Genomic DNA, 19087 nt, shown 5'->3' with positions numbered 1-19087 from the left:
GGTTCTTTTATACTTTTTATTCAATCCTAACTGCTCACGCAATAAACTTTTCTTTTTTCTCTAAAATTACACAGAAATATAGCGTTCCCAAGCGGACAGATAAACCTGAATTCATTGTTTTGTTTTTTTATTGATTATGTGTTAGGTTAGCGCTGCCGCAAGACTACGACTAACTCCCAAATCGACCCTAGTTTATTCCTAATATTTACGCTTGACAACAATTTCTCGTAAGCTATTCAAAAGACAAACGGCCCAAGATGAACAGGCAGTATGGTCAGGAAAGAAGAAAACAAAATAGAAGGTAGAAAGCTTAACCAGGCACAACACACGCTGTAGATTGTTCGTCATAGATGTGCTGGCGGAATAAATTAGTCATCTTTTTTTCGTGTTGCCATACCACGAAAAACACAGAACCAAGCAAAAGGAGAAGACTTGCGCTGCCGGCTACTTGGTTGCGCACATCTTGTCCTCTTTCTGTGTTTTTATGCTTGAAGCGCCATGACCTCACTGAACGTAACAAACCCAGTGACCCAAAAGCGTGTAGTCTTAGTCTCATTTTTGTACTCCTGCCTCCTGAATGCAGTGCGGGCTGCCCGAGAGGAACGACGTGGTCCGGTCTTCACGCGTGCACCTCCCGAGTGGGTGGAGTTCCTCAACTCGTCCCAAGCAGTGGTGCCGTGCGAAGCCCAGGGTGTGCCTCGTCCCGAAGTGTGGTGGTGGCGCGTGGGCTCCGATGGTGCCGCGCCAGACATTCCCGGTCTACGTCACGTGCGGACGCACGACGGAGCACTTGTGTTCTCGCCGTTTCGCGCCGAGGATTTCCGACAGGATATTCACGCCGCCGTGTACCGCTGCGGCGCCCGAAACTCCGTCGGCTCCGTCGTCAGCGGCGACGTCCACGTAAGGGCCGGTAAGTGTACCCGCTCGCTGAAAATTTCTCACGGAGGTCGGCCGAGACCATGTGATTGCCGAGCACTCCATGGTTGATACGGGGAAGACATATTCGTGTCCGATGTGCTTGTGTGTTGTGGGCTGTGCATGGAACGAGTGATTGATTGATTGATTGATTGATTGATTGATTGATTGGCCTATTGGCTGATTGATTTATTGATTGATTGATTGATTGATTGATTGATTGATTGATTGATTGATTGATTGATTGATTGATTGATTGATTGATTGATTGATTGATTGATTGAGTGAGTGAGTGAGTGAGTGAGTGAGTGAACTTCATTCGATCCAGAAAAATGTGAGTGAGCTTAACTTCACTTGGCATATCCCCATAGTGGAAAAAAAATTACTGTAAAAGTTTGCACTACCTAGCGGAAGCGTGAAACAGCAAAACTGGAGAATTTCGAAGACTAACCTGGTTTGGATTTGTTCTCGGTTGTTCCTAGGCATTAGTTAAGTGATGCAGGCTGTTTCTAGTTTGTTTATAGGTCATTGCTAGGCTTTAGCTACGTGATGCAAGGTTGTCTCTGCTTTGATTCTTAGCGCAGAGAGGTCGAAGTTAAACGAAAGACAGTCACAAACACGACACGGTTGTCCGAACTCCACAAACAGAAACACGCCCCGAAACCAAGCGTTTGCGCTTCTCTAGGATTTGCAGGCACGTCATGATTGCCGCAAGCCTACCATTCCTTCGAGGCTTTCTCACAACCACAATCGCCTTTCTTGTTCTCTAGTATTGTCTCGTTGAATGTACACGTGGTCTTTGGCTCACCACCGTCACTTCAGAGCTGTTTGTTGTACTAAGTGATTTCTTCATTTTTAGTGAACCAGCGTTGACATTCCCGGTCTTCGGTATTCACCAGATTTCTGCAGCCGTACCCTTTAAAATTGTACTTTCTTGTGATCAACTCGCAAGGAATGCAAAACAACATCGCTGTCCAAGCGCTATCGCTTTAAAAAATATATAGTGGATGATAATAAAAAAATTTATTGCGCTTGAAGAGAGACAACAGAAGAAGTGGGACAGCAGATGCTGCAACCAGCGCGAAAGAGAATGAATGAGCACTAAATAGAGGCCATAGTTTCGAACTTAAATGATAGCGCCCGCCGCCCAGGTACACCAAACTAGGGCTTGTTGGACGTGTAAGTCGTGCCGCCGAGCAGGGTGCCCTTCCAATCTCTCCCTTGAGTCGGCATAATGAACGAGGGCATGGCCGGATTGGAGGGGTAGGCCCACGGCATGTGATAGGTGTCAGAAAACACCGCATCATTATGCGGACATAGAGCTTTTGGGCACAGTCATGTATTGGTGCGAAGGTGTTGTAGGAGTCGCAATTCTGTCCTTTTAAGGAGTTGTGTGTTTCTAATTTTGATTAATCCTGAGTGGTCACGTAAACAATTTTTTTACGCGGCACGTTAAATTTTTTTTGGGTCCCATTACTCAACGACAAAAGTGTAACGGTACCTTAAGAGAGTTCACTTGCCTCTTTAAAGAGAGTCACAAATTAAGCAAGTCAGAACTCACAAAAAAGTCATAGGGCTTACTTTGATTTTGTTAGAGTGACGTGAAGTGTTTCAATTACCAAAATACAAGTTAATTTTGTGTGCACCAAAAGCAGGTATTAGGATTGTATGACGGGTTGCTAGGCCAATACGCCACCATAATTTGTCTTGGCCAACCCTCCTTCTTATGTAACATCAAGACCTCTGGATTGGACACGTCAGCTTCTAAAATATCAATCTGCAGCTTTCGCTGTGATTACTACGTCATGTAGTCACCATTATTGCTTCTTCGGTTTGGACATAAAATCCTTGACAGTCTTATTAACATACACTTGTGAGCATTTTGGGGTGCTGAAGAAAGTTTGCTTAACAAATGCAGTTTATAGTACATAGTATAGTTTTTAGTTATAACTTATGTTATCAGTCCCGAAATTCCTGGCCAATAGCACTTTGACAGACTGAGTATTACGCTCTCCCAATATTTTCAAAGCTAATAGGTCATTCGGCCGGAGCAATCACTACCGCGTCTCAAAAACGCCGCCTTTGAACACTTTTTGAGAACGGTCAGAAAACGCAGCTGATCGGTAGTCGAGACACCCGAAAACACACGAGCCAAACACCATAACGCAGCACTCAGCCAGGAACGTACAACTAGCTCTCAAGCTCAGCTAGGAAATGCTCGCTTTTCTCTTCATAAATGATGGCATATACACAAATTTCTGGGCCACATGCCCAATGTTGACGGCTGATGGCTGAGCAGCTTGACTTGCATATGTAGCTATCGTGGACGCAAGCGGATTCCATGACATGCCCACGCGCATACTTGCGAACACACAAGTCGCGTGCTCGAAGAAAAAAAAACATAAAATAAAATAGGCATGACCATGAAGCCCACGCACAAAAAAATCCATGGTCTTGCCCTGTTGTCAACGCCCGCCCTCGGTAGCTTTTACCACGGTAACCGATACCACGGTAACCGAGGAGAGAAAAAATAATTGAAGCGTGAAAGAAGTTCCTGCGACTGCACTCATACACCCTTGACGAATTCTAAAAATGTTTGTGGCATGTAATTTGTGATGCATCATGCACTTCCAGGGAGACTATTCCCTTACTAATCCAAAACTTCGCGGGTCCACTTTAAATTTGAACATTGCGGCTGACTACTGTCATTCCTAAACGCATATTGTAGATCAGCTTGCTATTTAATTCATCAGCGTTTTTCGTTGATTACTTGTGGAACATCAACTTCTCCGAGCCTATTGGCATTAGCGGGAACGTCATAAGTTCCGTTGTTCAACTGCCACAGCAGCATGCTTATTATAACGATGCCAAGTCGACTTGGCAATTCATGGATTGACACATTATTATTTATCAATGTTAGATCAGCTTCAGACCAGCACATTACTTTCATACTCTTCGTGGTGATGGCTTGCCTCAGAGCACTATTACATAAACTAACAGTCAGCTGTTGTGTAGGAGTGCGAATGCCAATATTGCCATGAATTTCTTTGTACTATATTATGTATTGTTTAGTTTCTCGTCGTACGGAAATTCCAAAAAGTGATTGTAGTATTTACAAATAAATAAATAAATAAATAAATAAGTGTGTGTTGATAGTCCGTTCTGCGCATTTGTGGCTCGTGCGAAACACTTGAGCATCTTGTAGTGCACTGTCCAGCATTGCTACTCGGCATGCTTTGCTTATTAAGGCACATAACCTCTTGGGGTTTGAGGGCCCTACCATAGATGGTTACCTTTCCTGAGACGTTGTGGTTCTCGACGCGACCAGGCCCACCGAGCTCTACTGACTTTTATGCAACGAGCGCATCTGGGCAAACGTTATAGGCGTTTTTTTTTGTGAGTGTGTTTGCTCATGCTTGTCTCCGTCTTCACTTTTCTCTCTTCTTTCCTCTTTCTCTACTTCTATCTTTATCTGCTTTGTCTCTTACCTCCTCCCACAGAATTAAGCAGGCGTTAGGCTCCTCTAGGTGGCAGTTGTTATCTGGCTTGCTCTTTCCTTCTTTTCTCTGTGTCCTTGCATATACATGTATTAAAATCAAATAAAAATATAAAAAAGAAGTGCATCACACTTCATTTTCGTTTTCAATAATAATATAACACAAGAGAAATTGCAACTTAAAGCTTGAACTAAGTTCCACGAAGCAGCGTTACAGCAGAGGTAGCGAGAATTCAGTTGGTCTTAGTATAGAAAAGCTTTTACCGCGTAACATCTCCCTTTCCCGCTCCTCGCTACTATTGATGGCTGCTAAGGAGGACCCGTTCCAGCTTCTCTTGTTGCCTACTGTACATAGTGCTTGGGCGGGGACCGAGAACGTGTTCTTTCCCGAGGACTATGTTTCTATTTAATCTGCGACACATGACAAAGCTCGAGTAAAACAGCTTTGTTGTAATAACTCTGCACAGCGCGGAATCAAGCCAAGCGCTGCAGCGTTGGGCGCATCTTGGTAACAACGAGCTTTGTATTTCAAGGCGCTTCACTCTAATCAAAACAGCATGCTCGTTAACGTCTATGCTTATAACCCTTCAATCAATCCCTTCTTTTCTCATTTGCGTTTTTTATGTAACCTAATCTATTTGCACTCAACGCTTCGTACGTAGATATTAATCACTTAGCTACGATACACTGCGTGGCAGCGCGAAACGAGCGCACGCACTCTGTGCCTCGCATCCCCTTGCTGCTTCGTTGCGGATAAATTATCTCCCGATGTTTCCGTTTACACTGTGAAGGCGAGGTTATTTTTCAAACAAGCCGGCGCTGCGTTAAACGCAGCTGTTTGGAGAGCAGCTTGCTTTAAGGTTCGTGCCAGATACTGGCCGTCAATCAGTAATAACGGGGACGTTGGCACCTGCATTAAAACGTAAGTTGACTGACAAGAAGAAGATACTCGGCAGTAGTCTTAGAACCCGGGATTTTACATCCTAAAACCACGATATAATTATGAGAGATGTTGAGTGGTAGGATCTAAAACTTTTGACCATGTGGAGTTCTTTACCATGCACTGACATCGCACAGTACATAAGCCTCTAGCATTTCACCTTCATCCAAATGCTACCACCGCGGCTGAGATCGCGAGAGAACATGTTCTTGGGTCTTCTCTCAAACGCTGTTCTAAACAGGCTATGTAGCAACACCAGTGCTCCTCGAGAACTTTGATGTACCTAACCTAACTTATGATCACTCATGTGATCAAAAGCATGTACACTAACTAAATATATACCACATATCTTTGTCTTGTGATAGTAATTAGCATGGCGTGCCAAATAAAACGAACTTAGTTGCGTACTTTCCTGAAGTAAGTATCGATAAGCTGTAAATAGTGGTAAATACATTCAGTTTCATAACTACGGGCGATTAGGCGATATATATTGTAAAACATGGTGAAAAGCTACGATTTGATACATCATAAAATTTGAAAAAAAGACCATAATGACTCATACTAACAATCTAGACAATATTCATTGAATGCATTGTAATGACAAGCTTAATGTGAAAGATCCCTTTGTTCCCTCTTTCATTTCTTTGTTCTTAGTCATTTATAGCTATGCTCGTTCGTTAGGCTTTCGGCAAAGCCCATATTTATCCTGCGGTCTAAAGTAAGCCAGAAATGTTTTACTGTAAATATACTTGACATCGCAAGTGAGTGTGAAAATTTAGTGCTTTGCAGGTTTTGGTTTCACTAAACGCGCTGCACTATTACAGGTCGCGGGCACCTCCAGCCATCTAAGTTAAAGGCAGCTAGAATGAACAACTTGTTCGCTGCAGTGATGGCAAGTGGTCAACTTGTGGAACATCCAAATTTCAATAATCACGTAGTTGCTCCTGCTACTTTATTTGGCTGTGTATTCAAATACTGGTCGTTACATTTACCCTAAATACTTCATGCAAATATTGGTTTCAGCATTTAACCAAAGACGAAGTTCAACGTATCTCGCTAACCAGACCGAAACCACTCACGTTAAGTTCAGCAATTCTCTCTAGACGCCGCATTACCGAGGCATTATGCACACGTTACCAGCTCATATAGTTGCAATCGAAATGCATTGCAACCAGAAACAACAACAAGAGTATCTTTCATGTGTCTCGTGTTAGTGACAGAATGAGCGAAGTATGTTTACTGATAGCACACAAAGAGATCAGCGACAAATCAATAAATCATTACCCTGTTACTTTAGGCACTCGGTTTGAGGCCAAAACATCGGTTGAATTTACCAATGTAATAATAAACACTCCTACCCCTCCCTCCGCCCCCTTTACCAGACCAATGGGCTTTCCTGTTGCCACCACTCGATGGCCTGCATATGGGCATTTCTTTTCTACATCATCACAGTTAAACGTTTCCGTTCTTTTCATCATGTTTCCTAGAGTAGTGTTACATGCACTCTAATTTAATCCTTTACTGTCCCAGCTCTTCCAAAGTTACAAAAGCCCTACCCCGCCTTCATCACCGACTAGATTGGCTGAAAAATTCTTTACCTAAAAGCGTCAATGAGATTTGAATGTCCGCAAGTTTGTGTCGTAACGTCCTAACAGCGCGACTTCGCATTGCATGCTCAGAATCGCGGAAGCTAGAACGCTGGAACAGACGCAACACAGTCGATTGTGACCACCGCGCTTTCTAAACAATGTGCACGCACAGCGCCAGCGAAAGGAGTTCACGTTGTGCACATTTTTCTGGCCGAGCGCTCCCAACAGCATTATGGAGCTCCTCCAGACCACGAACCAGCACGCTTCGCTTCACCGCGCCGAGCGAGGAGAGAGCCGTTACGCGAAACGACCACGATTAGTCGTTCGCACTCGAGAGCTCAGATTTATAGTTCGCTAGCCGGAGCCAAGTGCCGCTGAGCACTAAAGACTCCGAAACGTTTAAACCAGAACGCCACGGCTGAGAGAGAAGATGGGGAAAGGCAGAGAATGGAAATACTGCTGGCAACAAGCTAGGTTATAGGGAGAAGATCGTTGCCTAAAGACAGACTGAGATGATGTGCCAAATGATGGCTGAAAAAATGTCTTTAATTTCCTTTTCTACTCATATGGGGCATGTGTGCCCTTTTTTTTAAATGACGATTTACAAAATGCCGCAATCGCTCAGCTCAAACTGACGTTGTGACAGGTGTTTTTTCACACCGACTGCTTTTGCGTTGGAACGTAGAGTGTAGAGAATCCGTATAGTTCGACTTTGAGCTCACTCGTGCTCAACCGGTGTACTCACATTCCAGAAAGAATAAAAATTGTGAAAGAAAAAGACTGAAGGGTGTGTAAATGTCTTCCACCCCAGCACACACCTGCAACTTGGTGAAACGCTGTCTGATCACGAAAGGCTGAGATCGTTTAGGATCACGGGTAAGCTATGATGACTCGTTCGACGTAAAATTAAAAAAACAAAAATAGTGAATAAAAAAATATCAACAAGTACGATGTCAGGCTTTTATGGGAGCTAAAAGAAGCAATGATCGTTATTGATATGGCAGGCGAATCACTCTACCTTGGATGGCACCTCACATTGTAGCAAACCGGCTGCCTACAGGCTGATTAAGCTCCCTGCTGTTCTTTGTCTCCTGTTTTCCTTCCTTCCTTTAACTGCCACTCCTTACAGTCGAGGGAGCACTGGGAATATCTTCTTTTTCATTGTACCTAAGCTGCCAGGTCTCTACATGGTGTACTCTACAGACACACTTGCAGCTAACGATAATACCATGGCTTCGATAAAATATGAGTGTCAATACCATAGGCTTTATGCCGGTGTGTTGATGTCACTCTCCGTTACTCCGTTTCATTCGCAAGCGTTTCAGTATGTGAACAGCACGCAATCCTATAGCACTCGACAAAACAAAATGCTGTTACGTGCGCACGAGTGAACGAAATGTTTTAGCCGAAAAAAATATTTTTTTTTCATATCACGCTCTCTCCATCGTGCAATGGGGGGAGCTTACTAATCCCAACGCGAATGGTGTTCCCACCAAAAAGGAGCAGAGAAAGTTCCCGGTTATCATTAGACTTGATGTTCATATAGCCAAGTATGCCATATTAGGTGAAACTGGAGCAAGCTTTTCAGAATAAACTGCGCTCCCCCGACCATTTGGAGTTTGTAAGGAATGGTCGATTGACAGGACAGGCTCCTACAGCGTGTGGTCTTTCTTTTGTGCTGCGAAGTCTTTTCTTACAGTAATTCAGTTCATCTAACTTGTCTTCTTTCCATACATATATGTTTTATGAGTCATATTGACCGTTCACGAGTAAATTTCATGAAAACTAAGGACATTCAGTACAAGCTAATCTATCTTAGTTTAGGCATAATATAAAAAATTTGACACCAGCGAATACCAACTATGCGAACTTTTACATTACTTGACAAAAATAAAGAAAGAGAATGTGTATCATAAAGACACTAAGGTGGTTCTGACGTCCATATGCTGAATTGCACATTCGTTTATGTTCTTATTCTTTGCACAAAAAGTTCCGTGCCTTAGTCATTCCGGTATCCTTTCTTTGTAGCAGCGTTTTTCCTTGTGCCAATTCAAACACACAATTAAAGACACAAATGCTTGAGGGAAGTTTGTCAGCATTGTAGTTAATGTCTTGCGTATTTAATTTTCTCTAGTGTCATATATGAACCATAAGCAAGCACTAGTGCGAAAGACTTCAAAAACCACAAACGTGCGCCCGACATACTTAAGTCATAATTATCAAATTGGTCTCGCTTCAGCTTTTGTTGCAATTTGCAGGTCAATTTTTTTAATCTCTTCATTTGAAATTAGAAACTCGAGTGAGGTTTCAATATTTCGTTTCGCATGACTCGGGCGAGAACCCAGTCCTCGCGCAAAGGTGATTAAGTGTAAATATGGCCGCTCGTGCTTTTTTGTGCCCGGCTCGCAAGTGAACCGCTACCCTCACCATTCCATGTGCGCGAGGCAATTTAATTTAAAACGGTGCATGATATCCAAGGTGCCTTCCTCGAAAAAAAACTTGAAGAAGAGAAAACAAAGTGCTTATACAACCAAGAACGTCACATAAACTACGTTAAGGAGTGCGCTGCAGTGCCAGCAATCAGTGTAATGAACACCGTGCACGAAGCTCGCTTTTTGAGGGCGAAGATCACAACTTTTTATATTGAGCAGGAAGCTAAATATGGCCGTGGGCACACTGTTTTCGCAGACACGGAAGTGAACCCCGCCACCAGCAATGTTTGTAAATATTTCTGCGCTGGAGTAGCTACCCGAGCTTTCTGTCCAGCGTTGTGTGTTTAGAGAATACGGACAACCAAATTATCACGAACATTTGAGTTAGGGCATCTCTAAGTTATAACTTAGAGGAGGGAGTTGAACGTAGGAAAATCTTTTCTTTAATGAGTACTTCCTTACTTACGTAAGCGCTGGCTTTCTCAATGCGCGACTAATTACTTGCTGTAAGTCTTACGAAAGACTGTCAATTTATTGTGTCGTGAAAACTTCGAAAAAATTTATTCTACCTCCACATCTTTTAACAGGGTACTTTTTTTTTGTTTCCGTATCACTGACACACCGTGTTCTAGATTTCTGCGTCATTGTTTGTTAGTGCCCTTAATTTATGTTTACAGTATTCAATATTCTATCTACTTATTTTTTTTCCAAAGTATCTGGTTTTTGTTGTTGTTGTTGTTGTTTGTATTTAGCTCGCTTTCATTATTTTGTATATTCTTGTTTTTACATTGTATAAGCGTACAAAGATTTGTTTCATGTGTCCGTTCCCCTATGTAATACCCCTTCGGGGGCCTTTAGGGGTATTACGAAATAAATAATAAATAATGATAAGGCATCCTGTACTGTCTCACCCATGTCATTCAAAGTTTCACGTTATCCGCGTGCACTGCCTGAGCTTAAGGACCCGACTCAGTTCCAACACAGAGTTGTAAATCTTACTTTCATAACTTGTTGCCTCTTCAGGCAGCGGGTAAACGTTTTTATTTTTTGCGAGGTACAACTCTATTGTTCACAGCAGCTATTTAAAAAAAAAGCGTACTTCATGTGTTTGAAGTGCTGACATAAGAATATGAAACTGTAGCGTGGTTTATTGGGATGACTGCAAGCAAATTGTAATAACCTCCTGGGTTCCTTAACATGCATGTCTGTTTAAGCGGCACACGGCCCACTTCTCGTTTCTTGGGTGACAGCCCTGCTGCTTCATAAAAGCCAAAAGAAAGTTGACGCCGCAAGTTTGATGTTAAAGCTCAACCAGGGTGATGCCAGCGTCTCCAAGATCTGTCAGGGTCGCAAATAAACAAAAAAAATTGTACACATATCCCGGAAAATTGCCCGGGGTTTTAGCTGATGATAGAGTTACTTCATATCGCAGCTGGCGAGTCCGGGCCAACGTGTCCTCAGTTTATGAGCTGGTTGTTCACGTCTTTTTTCCAAGCACCTTTAGTAAACACCGCGCAGGAGCAGAGAAGCCAAGCAAGGCCTTTGTGTTGTGTTGTGTTACATTTGTAGATGCCACACGATCGAAGTTTCCGGAGCCCTCCCCTACGACGTCTCTCATAATCACATCGTGGTTTCCTGACGTGAAAACCAGATATTCTATATTCTCTGACAATGCACTTGCCAATGTGGTGGTTTGTGTTAAAGAAATAATAACGGCCGTCTGTCAACCACTTTGCAAAAAACGTGTGTTGAGTAAGAAGGAATGGTATTTGTTCTTTGGCGTATAGCTAGAGCTCTCGCATAAAGCTGCTGTGTTCCAATGGTTTCAGTAATATGAGGCTGTACTTTTGTTCATATATTCATTCGCAGACTACTTTTCATTCTCCGTGAACGTTATTAAAATAGTGTAAAAACAACACAAACAAGGTATTGCAATGCAACAATAAAAAGCACACAAGAGTAATGACATCGTAACGTGCAACTGTCCGGAAAATGAGATTTTTTAATGCATACGAGCATTACAATACCTCACTTTCGGAACCAAAACAGATAAAGAGTGTGAGAAAGAGAGAGAGGCGCATGAAATGCAGGGAGGTTAAGCAGGTTTTTCCAGGTTTGTTACCCTACAAGGAAAAGAGACCTAGAAAAACAAGGACGCTTTCCAAAGTTGATGCTTTCGCACGTACACAACAAAACAGTCTCTAAACAGAGGATAGTGAACTTGTTTTCTTCAAGGATGAAACTACCAGTTCTAGCCTTTGTAGAAATAATACCAGTTCCAGCTTTGCGAAAGACAAATTTAGTTATTGAAACGTCGCCTCGAACACACCATCTTGATTTACGGATTTCGCCAGCGCGAACTACTATCTTGCCCTTCCGGTCGTTTTTGAATTGGCAGTTGCACAAGTAGTTTAGCATTAGGAATTGCGGAGACTTGACAGGAGATTTTCAATGCTTTGTAAAAACTATCAATTTCAACACTTTCTAAAACTTATTAAAATTGTTGCTTGCAGCGTAGTTCAATAACAATGATGATAATATCTTGCGTCTAACAACCCCAAATCAAAATATCATTATGAAAGACGCTGTATAGTGGAGGACTCCGAAAATTTCTACCCCCTTGGGCTCCATAACGTCTATCTAAATCGAAGAACACGGGCCTCAAACATTATCACTTCCATCAAAAATACAGGCGCTGAAGCCGGGATTTGATACAACAACCTTCGGGTTAGCAGTCGAGTGCCATAACGACTAAACTAGCGTGGCCGAGCGACAGCCTGAGTGACTTGTAATATAATGCTTGCGGCAGAAGTAAAGCACCGCATTTTACGGCTCACACATCCATATCACACTCAGTACAGTTTTAGGCCCTTGGTGGCCCAGACCGTCCGCCGTGGTGGAGCAGTATTTAACGTGCACGGGTGCTGACCTGAAGGTTGCGGGTTCGATTCCAGTTGTGGGGGTCGCATTTCAATGGAGGGGAAATGGCCGTGGCCCGTGCGCTGAGCGATCTCAGTGCACGTTAAATAACAAGTGGGCGAAATTTCCGGAGCCTCCCACTGCGGCGTGTCTCATAATCAAGAGGTTTTTTTGATGTAAGTCCCCAGATATTATTCTTCACTTGTCTAGATGGTGATTCACTTATTCCTATTGGGAAATAGGTAACCCCGCAATCAGCTTTGCCAAACCTAATTGTAAAACTTGTCTTAAGCATATCATCACTTCGCTAAAAGAACGAATATTTGCTGGGATTGCCTAAATAAGCCATTCACGCAAGTTTACGCACACAGTATACGACTGTTTCTTTTATGTGAATGAAAACTGAGGAGGGAAAGTAGGGGTCTAGTAAGTTTTGATCTAGTATATAAGTCGGTTGATGTAAGATTATTTTGCCAGGGATATACAGGAACCGACAATTGACATGTCCCGGGTTTGTGCGAAACGCAATCTGCCGTAATTAAGTGTCTGGTGCGTTCTACTGGGTGGCGTATTCAGGTACCGCCACCACTACGTGGGTATTTAGATATTGATCTGCGGCCACTCCACATTTTCTGTGAAACACAAACCACAAAACATATCACCTGGCTGCTACGGCGGTGCCTGTAGCTCACGCCAAACGTTGATCACCGCAAGTGCGGCACAATAACCGACAGGCAATATTGTTTCATGCAAGAATAAAAGCTTCAGCTAAATCATTTTCGTTCATGACATGCAGCGTATCGGTAGAAAGATAAGAGTACAAACACAGCGCTGTCCTCCATTCACTATTTATTTTGCAGAGGAAACAAATATATCTCTCTACAGAAAACGATCAGTAAAATCCTAACCATGACATATACAGTGAGGTCACTTTGAGCACGTGCCCACGATTGCACGTACATAACTTGGTCCACCCAGTGTTTTTCATCAGTGTGGTGTAGTAGGACGACACATGTCGCAACTAACCCATGAGATAATAAAAGTGGAAAAAGCGCTCAAACTTTGGCAACAGCTACGTAAGCATTACATCCGTGGCCCTGTCACAGCTTGAGCGTGATTGCTCGCCCGGGTCGTAGGGTAATAGTGGGCACGTGCTCAAAATGATTTGACTTGACGGCATTGTTCACTGTGTGTATAGAATTCGCTCTCATGCAAAATAAAGATCAATTAGAGATCAGTGCTTTTTCGCTTCGTCCATTTTTTTCTATGTTCACGCGCTGTACTATACGCAGTCGTGGGAATTCGTTGTGATCTCACTTTCAACATGGCAGCATTAAAGGACGCCTCCATGGCAAGCATATATTTTGCCACAAAGCCAACACTCTGGTTGAAGACTTGGAGGACACCCGAGGTTCGCGATCAAGAGTAGAACGCGACAGCGTGATCAGGCCCTGTGCGCATCGTCTTCTCAAATGCTATCCTAAAATTCGGTTCTAATTGAAGGCCTTAACCATGACACAAAAAGAAGGGAACACTAATGACTGTGCGTGTAACATTGAGCGTTTTAAGCGATCATAGTAAGCCTACTTCAATTACAGCTCTTGCGTGCCCATCCCGCCATAATTCCTCTTTTTTGGAATTCATCGAACCACCCATAACGAGTCCGTAAGGCAACGCGCAAACCACCTCCGCAGCTGTTTCCTTTTTTGATGCTGTTGGAGTTGGTGATGAATGAGTATACATGAGAGCACGTTTAAAACACCGACTCACTGCATCTCCCATGTCTTGATGCGCGCGATTCTACGTTTCTGTCACGCAATCCTATATACGTTAAGGAGACTCCTTTCATTGCATAACATTCAAATAGTGTGCTTTTTTAGGCATTTTCAAGCATAAGATTTGTGTAAATACACATTATATATGGCGTTTCCGGTAACACTATACCACTCAATTTATACTGGTTTGTCTAAGAATGACGTCCTTGTGCGTGTTGAGGAAACGCCTACTTCGCCAATATCCAGAACATTTTTCTAGAAACTGTATACAAAAACACTAGCTGCAAAAGCCTGGTTGAGCACCAAAGGTGTCCACAAATTTCACCTCTGTGAAGTTCCAGAAAGTACAGAACATTGCTTGATTAGTTGTAAGGACACCGCACTCTTTTGGAGCGTCCTGTGAATGGTTTTTCAAAAGTACCTAGATTTTGATTCTCACAGCGCAAATTATCTGTTACCACCCTAAAGCAATGGTATGCCTTGTTCATGCTCTGATAAGTGGACATGCAGAGTTACAGAAAACTCGTCTGTTAGAAAGGCACGCAAAACCAATGATGTAATCATTGTCGCATCTGATACGAAGACTGTACAGCTAAAAGACTTATGAACAGCTATAGCTTCAGCCAGACTGGTGTACACAGTTCGCGTAAAGTACTGTTCTAATAGTCTATTAGAACGCAGTGTTGTATGAAGTTTGTTTTGTAACACCTATTGTGCGTTTACGAAGGTGGCCTTAGGTACTTTGTACGCTATATACATATACAAAAACCTCATTTTCAATAAGTACACTATGACAGAAACTAAGAAGTACCGTGGTTCTGTGGTACGAGAACTGCCACGCAGACACTGCAACTTGGGTTGACGTTTCACATGAACAAAAGTTATTTTCATTATTGTTTATTTTCGTGCAATATGTGATATTTGTACAGCGTTTTTTTTTTCGAAGAATAAACGGTGACGATTATCGGCACATGAACGCGAGAAGAATGAGCAGCTGCTGTGTCTACACACTTTTATGGTGTCATTTTTGCACTGATATTTAGGGAATCGCTTGATATACGTCTCGAATGGGCCTCCGTTTCGCATATAGAGAACATAGAGCAGAGTTTGGTGTTTGTGAAGGACGACTATTCGATAAATAACCGCTGCACAGAATCTGCCAAGGAACATAGGGAAAGAATGACCACTGACGGGGCCCATCAGCTAAGAGTATGGTGGTCATTTATACGCCTGCCAGATGCATGCCTCAAACAAATGCACAGTGAAACGAGTAGCGTAGCCCCGAAGCACCGTAGTCCCGGCTTTATGAGATGAGATATCAGGCTCTGCCCATCGCAGAAGCAATGACCACCTTTGGGATGCCCAGGTGTTTTCTTGCCTATAGTCAATTTCATCAGATAGAAGCAACGTTTGGCTTTATATTACGATGTGTGTAGTGGAACCTCACCTAAGACCCTTATCAGGTTAGCGGGGCGTGTTGCGTGTTCGTTATTTCACAGGGGGCTTTACGTATAAAGTTATAAATGGGAATAAAGTGCGAGAACAGCTTCGCACGTACTGTTTCATGTGTTCTCAAGGGTCTGTAAGCTACAACAAGTCGGCAACGTGGAATGCGTTCAATGGTTTAAGACGAAAAGCCACGCCTTTTTTAGACATTCGCTTAAACTGGCTTCAACAGACGCAAGGTCCCATCAACTGTGTCATTCCGATTTCCCTTTCTACACCACATATAGAGTTCAGGCATATAAAGTGCATATATGTCATGGTGGCCTAACCACGCCTAGTGTGCAAAAGATGGTCATTGTCGTGTAACCGAGAACATTAAATGCCTGTGAAGTTTCTGCAAACATTTTCCCCCTGTCCCCTTGACTGTGACGTGGTGCCTTTCCTCGTTTGAAATATTACGCCACACGTGAGTTTGTCCGACATAAAACATGCGAGAACAGGCTCTTCAGTGGTAGTAATGAATGAAAAATTGAATTGCTACACAAACTTGAAGGAAAACAAGGGAGACAGGAAAGAGCGCAGCTTTTCTGACTGCGTTCTTTTCTGTCTCCCTTGTTTTCCTTCAAGTTTGTGCAGCAATTCAATTTTTCAAGTATGAACCAACTAGTCTGCAAAAAAGTATTGGTAGTAATGTCTCGGAGAACAATTCTTATGGTCTTTGTGATGAAGCACATGGCGCTTGTAAAGTAATCTGGTTAGCGTACATAACTGAGCGAGACTAACCTCTTTCACTGCTGCCTGTATACCAGCTGAGCATGCGGGCATTTCGTTCACTATTTTTCATCGAGACATTATTGCAAAATTTTCAACAATGCTGCATTTAGAAAGGTTTTTATAACAGAAGCCCGCGTACTGGTTTCTCGAAGTCTGTGCTTTTTGTCAGCAGCAGCCGAAACCTGATACTTGAGTATTTTTGCAACAAGTAACCTGACTTTAGCTTGGGTTAGCAGTACGCCAGTACAACAAAAGAAGATGTGTATGAGACAGATAGAATAGCGGTTGAATAAATTGCAGGCTGTCTTTTACTGCAGACCTTCCACGTCACCTATAGTATCATTTCCCTATAGTGCTCTGCTCAACTCTCAGGGAAGCGGGCATTAAACCCTGCTTAACAATGTCTTGGGGAGGGCGTGAGACTTCGAAACTCAGTTTCAACAAAGTTTGGCTGTACAGCAGCGGTAATAAAACATGTGGCAAAACATTTTTGACTGAATTCTCAAGTAAGGTAGAAAGATTGTATTAGTGCTAAAATCATTTTTCAATTATTTGATTGTTTTTATTTTTGTTTTCTTAGTTTTTCTACGTTTGTTCTTTCTTGTTAAACTACAGAATGTGGAGCGCTGACGCATTCACGCTAACACTTAACCCTACATCCACATCATGACTACTAATGTCCATCATTAATTATTAAGCAAACTCTTGAGGTCATAAATGCTTGTAGTAGCTGTAGTAGTTAATGGTGAGATTGGAACCAGAGAAAGGCATGTGAAAGCCAGAAAAGTGTGGCTGATTGAACGCCGAACTTGTGCCAAGGTCAGCCACTCGCGTGGTGTTGGAGTTCTTGAACGCCAGTGCCATAGAGAAACACAACACGTGTCATGTCGTCCCTTAGGCCGGCCACGATTATTCGCTGGGCGAGCATAAGTGGCTAATGCATAGCTACATCCAGAAGAAACAGGTGCACGTTCCAGAGGTTGTAGAACTATGTTTGGTATGTATGGATGCTATGAGCGACGCTGACACTCGTGGCAAGCTCACCGCTGAGGGGTGCGTTAAGGTGTTGACAAGATTGAACTTCTGATATTGAAAACGCGACAAATGGGGCAGATGCTCAAAAACTACGTGTTGAAGGAAGTAATCGCAGATGCCATGGTCAAAATGCACAACTGAAATTTACAAGAACATAGTGAGAGCACAGCGGTAGATATAAAAGACGTATTTTGGAAAGCCTACAAAATATCTGACCATGGCGCAATAAATAGCGTGCCCAGCATCTGCAGTCGTGGTCCCTGATGTGTGGGTTCGACTCCCGTTGACGGAACGTTTTTGTGTCCTGATTGTGCGCATTTTTTAGAACCCATTAGTGTGACGAAAACATGTCACTAGAGTTTTCGATGAACCCGGTTTAAAACACTCTCGTGTTAAAATGCAAGTACACCTAGGCTACTCACTCTAGTTCCAGTCAGCTCAATTTCACTAATCAACACATGTCAGAGTTTTCCTTTGCTTTCTGTTTCTCCGAAGAAAAGTACACAAACTTCCAGAAAGGTTCTTTTGATGAGAGCGCAGAGACTAGGCCAATCTTTACCCACATTTCTTGTCAATGTTTCGCTGGAAAAAGCACCAAAATTATTTTTTGAAACCACAGGCATACTCTAGAGCAGCAAATATTCTGAAAGGCAGGAACTATGTGATTATAAAATATTCTGAATGACTTTGTGGCCGAGTTGGTGCTTGCATTGCTGAAGAGCACTTGACTGCGGCGCGAAAAAAAAAAACATTTAGTGAAAAAAAGAGGGGGAGGGGGCGGGGCAAAAAAAAGTAAAAGAACTTTTCTAAGCGCCAATCAGCGCTTAAGCACCGATTGGCACTTTACTTTCTTGTTTTATACCCCCGCCCCTTTTTTTTTAAATTTTATCACAAAATGTATTATGCTCAACTGTCAAGTGTACCTCAGAAATTCCCTATGATTCCTAAATTAACAAAATCAACTTTTTACAAAATTTTTACATGTTACAAATCATGATAAACGACAAGGAATGCTCTATCAAGGCGATGAAGATGAAGATTCAATATAGCACTCGTGTTGTTGCTGCGTTTTCATTTTAGTTGAAGCACTCTGCGTGCACCGTGTGCATTCTGCAAACATTTTAGAAGCTTCCCGGTCAGGGAGGCTTCTAAAGATCCGTGAAAGGAAAGTAGTGCAAGCCAAATAGCAAATTCAGAGAATAATAACAATAGAACAAATATTATAACAATATATAGGGTTGAGTGCCCCAAAAACAAGACATGCTTAATTACAGGAAATCGCTCTGTGTCATATCCCCGTGAGCCCCTACTGTTAAAACGCAGCTTTTTTCTCAAAGAACATTTTGCCACAGCACAGAGCCATTTTTCTGGTGTTACATATTTCGTCATAGTTCTCCTCTACGTACTCTACGTATTGCTCTCGATATACAGTTTCTACAGCCGTCAACGTTAGTGTGCAAATGCTTTTTCAGTACTGCATGTAGGCTTTATCGAAATAAACGTCACTCTGTTGACAACAAAAAGCGAAGCCCGCTTGGTGCGCCAGTCGTTATGGTGCTCGAATGCAAACCTTAAGGGCTCGAAAATCAATTCCAGAGCAGTGACTCCGTTTCGATTGGGGAGAAATGCTAGCGACCCGTTAGTGTGAAATAATTTAAAGGCAAGTTAAACAACACAAGATGGCAAAAATTTCCGGAGGCCTCCACCACGGCGTTCCTCAAGCTCGCAGCGTGGTTTTTAGGCGTAAAACACTAACAGTTATTAAC

General features: G+C 42.7%; 1 protein-coding gene across 1 annotated transcript in view; it reads left to right on the top strand.

Moving 5' to 3' along the window:
* The first annotated feature begins 498 nt into the window (after positions 1-498).
* Positions 499-19087, top strand: part of LOC142793076 (cell adhesion molecule Dscam1-like) — an 80453-nt gene continuing 61864 nt past the window's right edge. Inside the window, exon 1 of the mRNA XM_075885732.1 lies at positions 499-910. Coding sequence (XP_075741847.1) covers positions 499-910 — 412 coding nt within the window. The remainder of the gene's footprint in view (positions 911-19087) is intronic.

This window comes from Rhipicephalus microplus, chromosome 2 (assembly GCF_043290135.1).
Source record: "Rhipicephalus microplus isolate Deutch F79 chromosome 2, USDA_Rmic, whole genome shotgun sequence".
Taxonomy (NCBI): Eukaryota; Metazoa; Arthropoda; class Arachnida; order Ixodida; family Ixodidae; genus Rhipicephalus; species Rhipicephalus microplus.
Note: the sequence above shows the minus strand (reverse complement) of the source record. Positions and strands in the feature narration are given on the sequence as shown.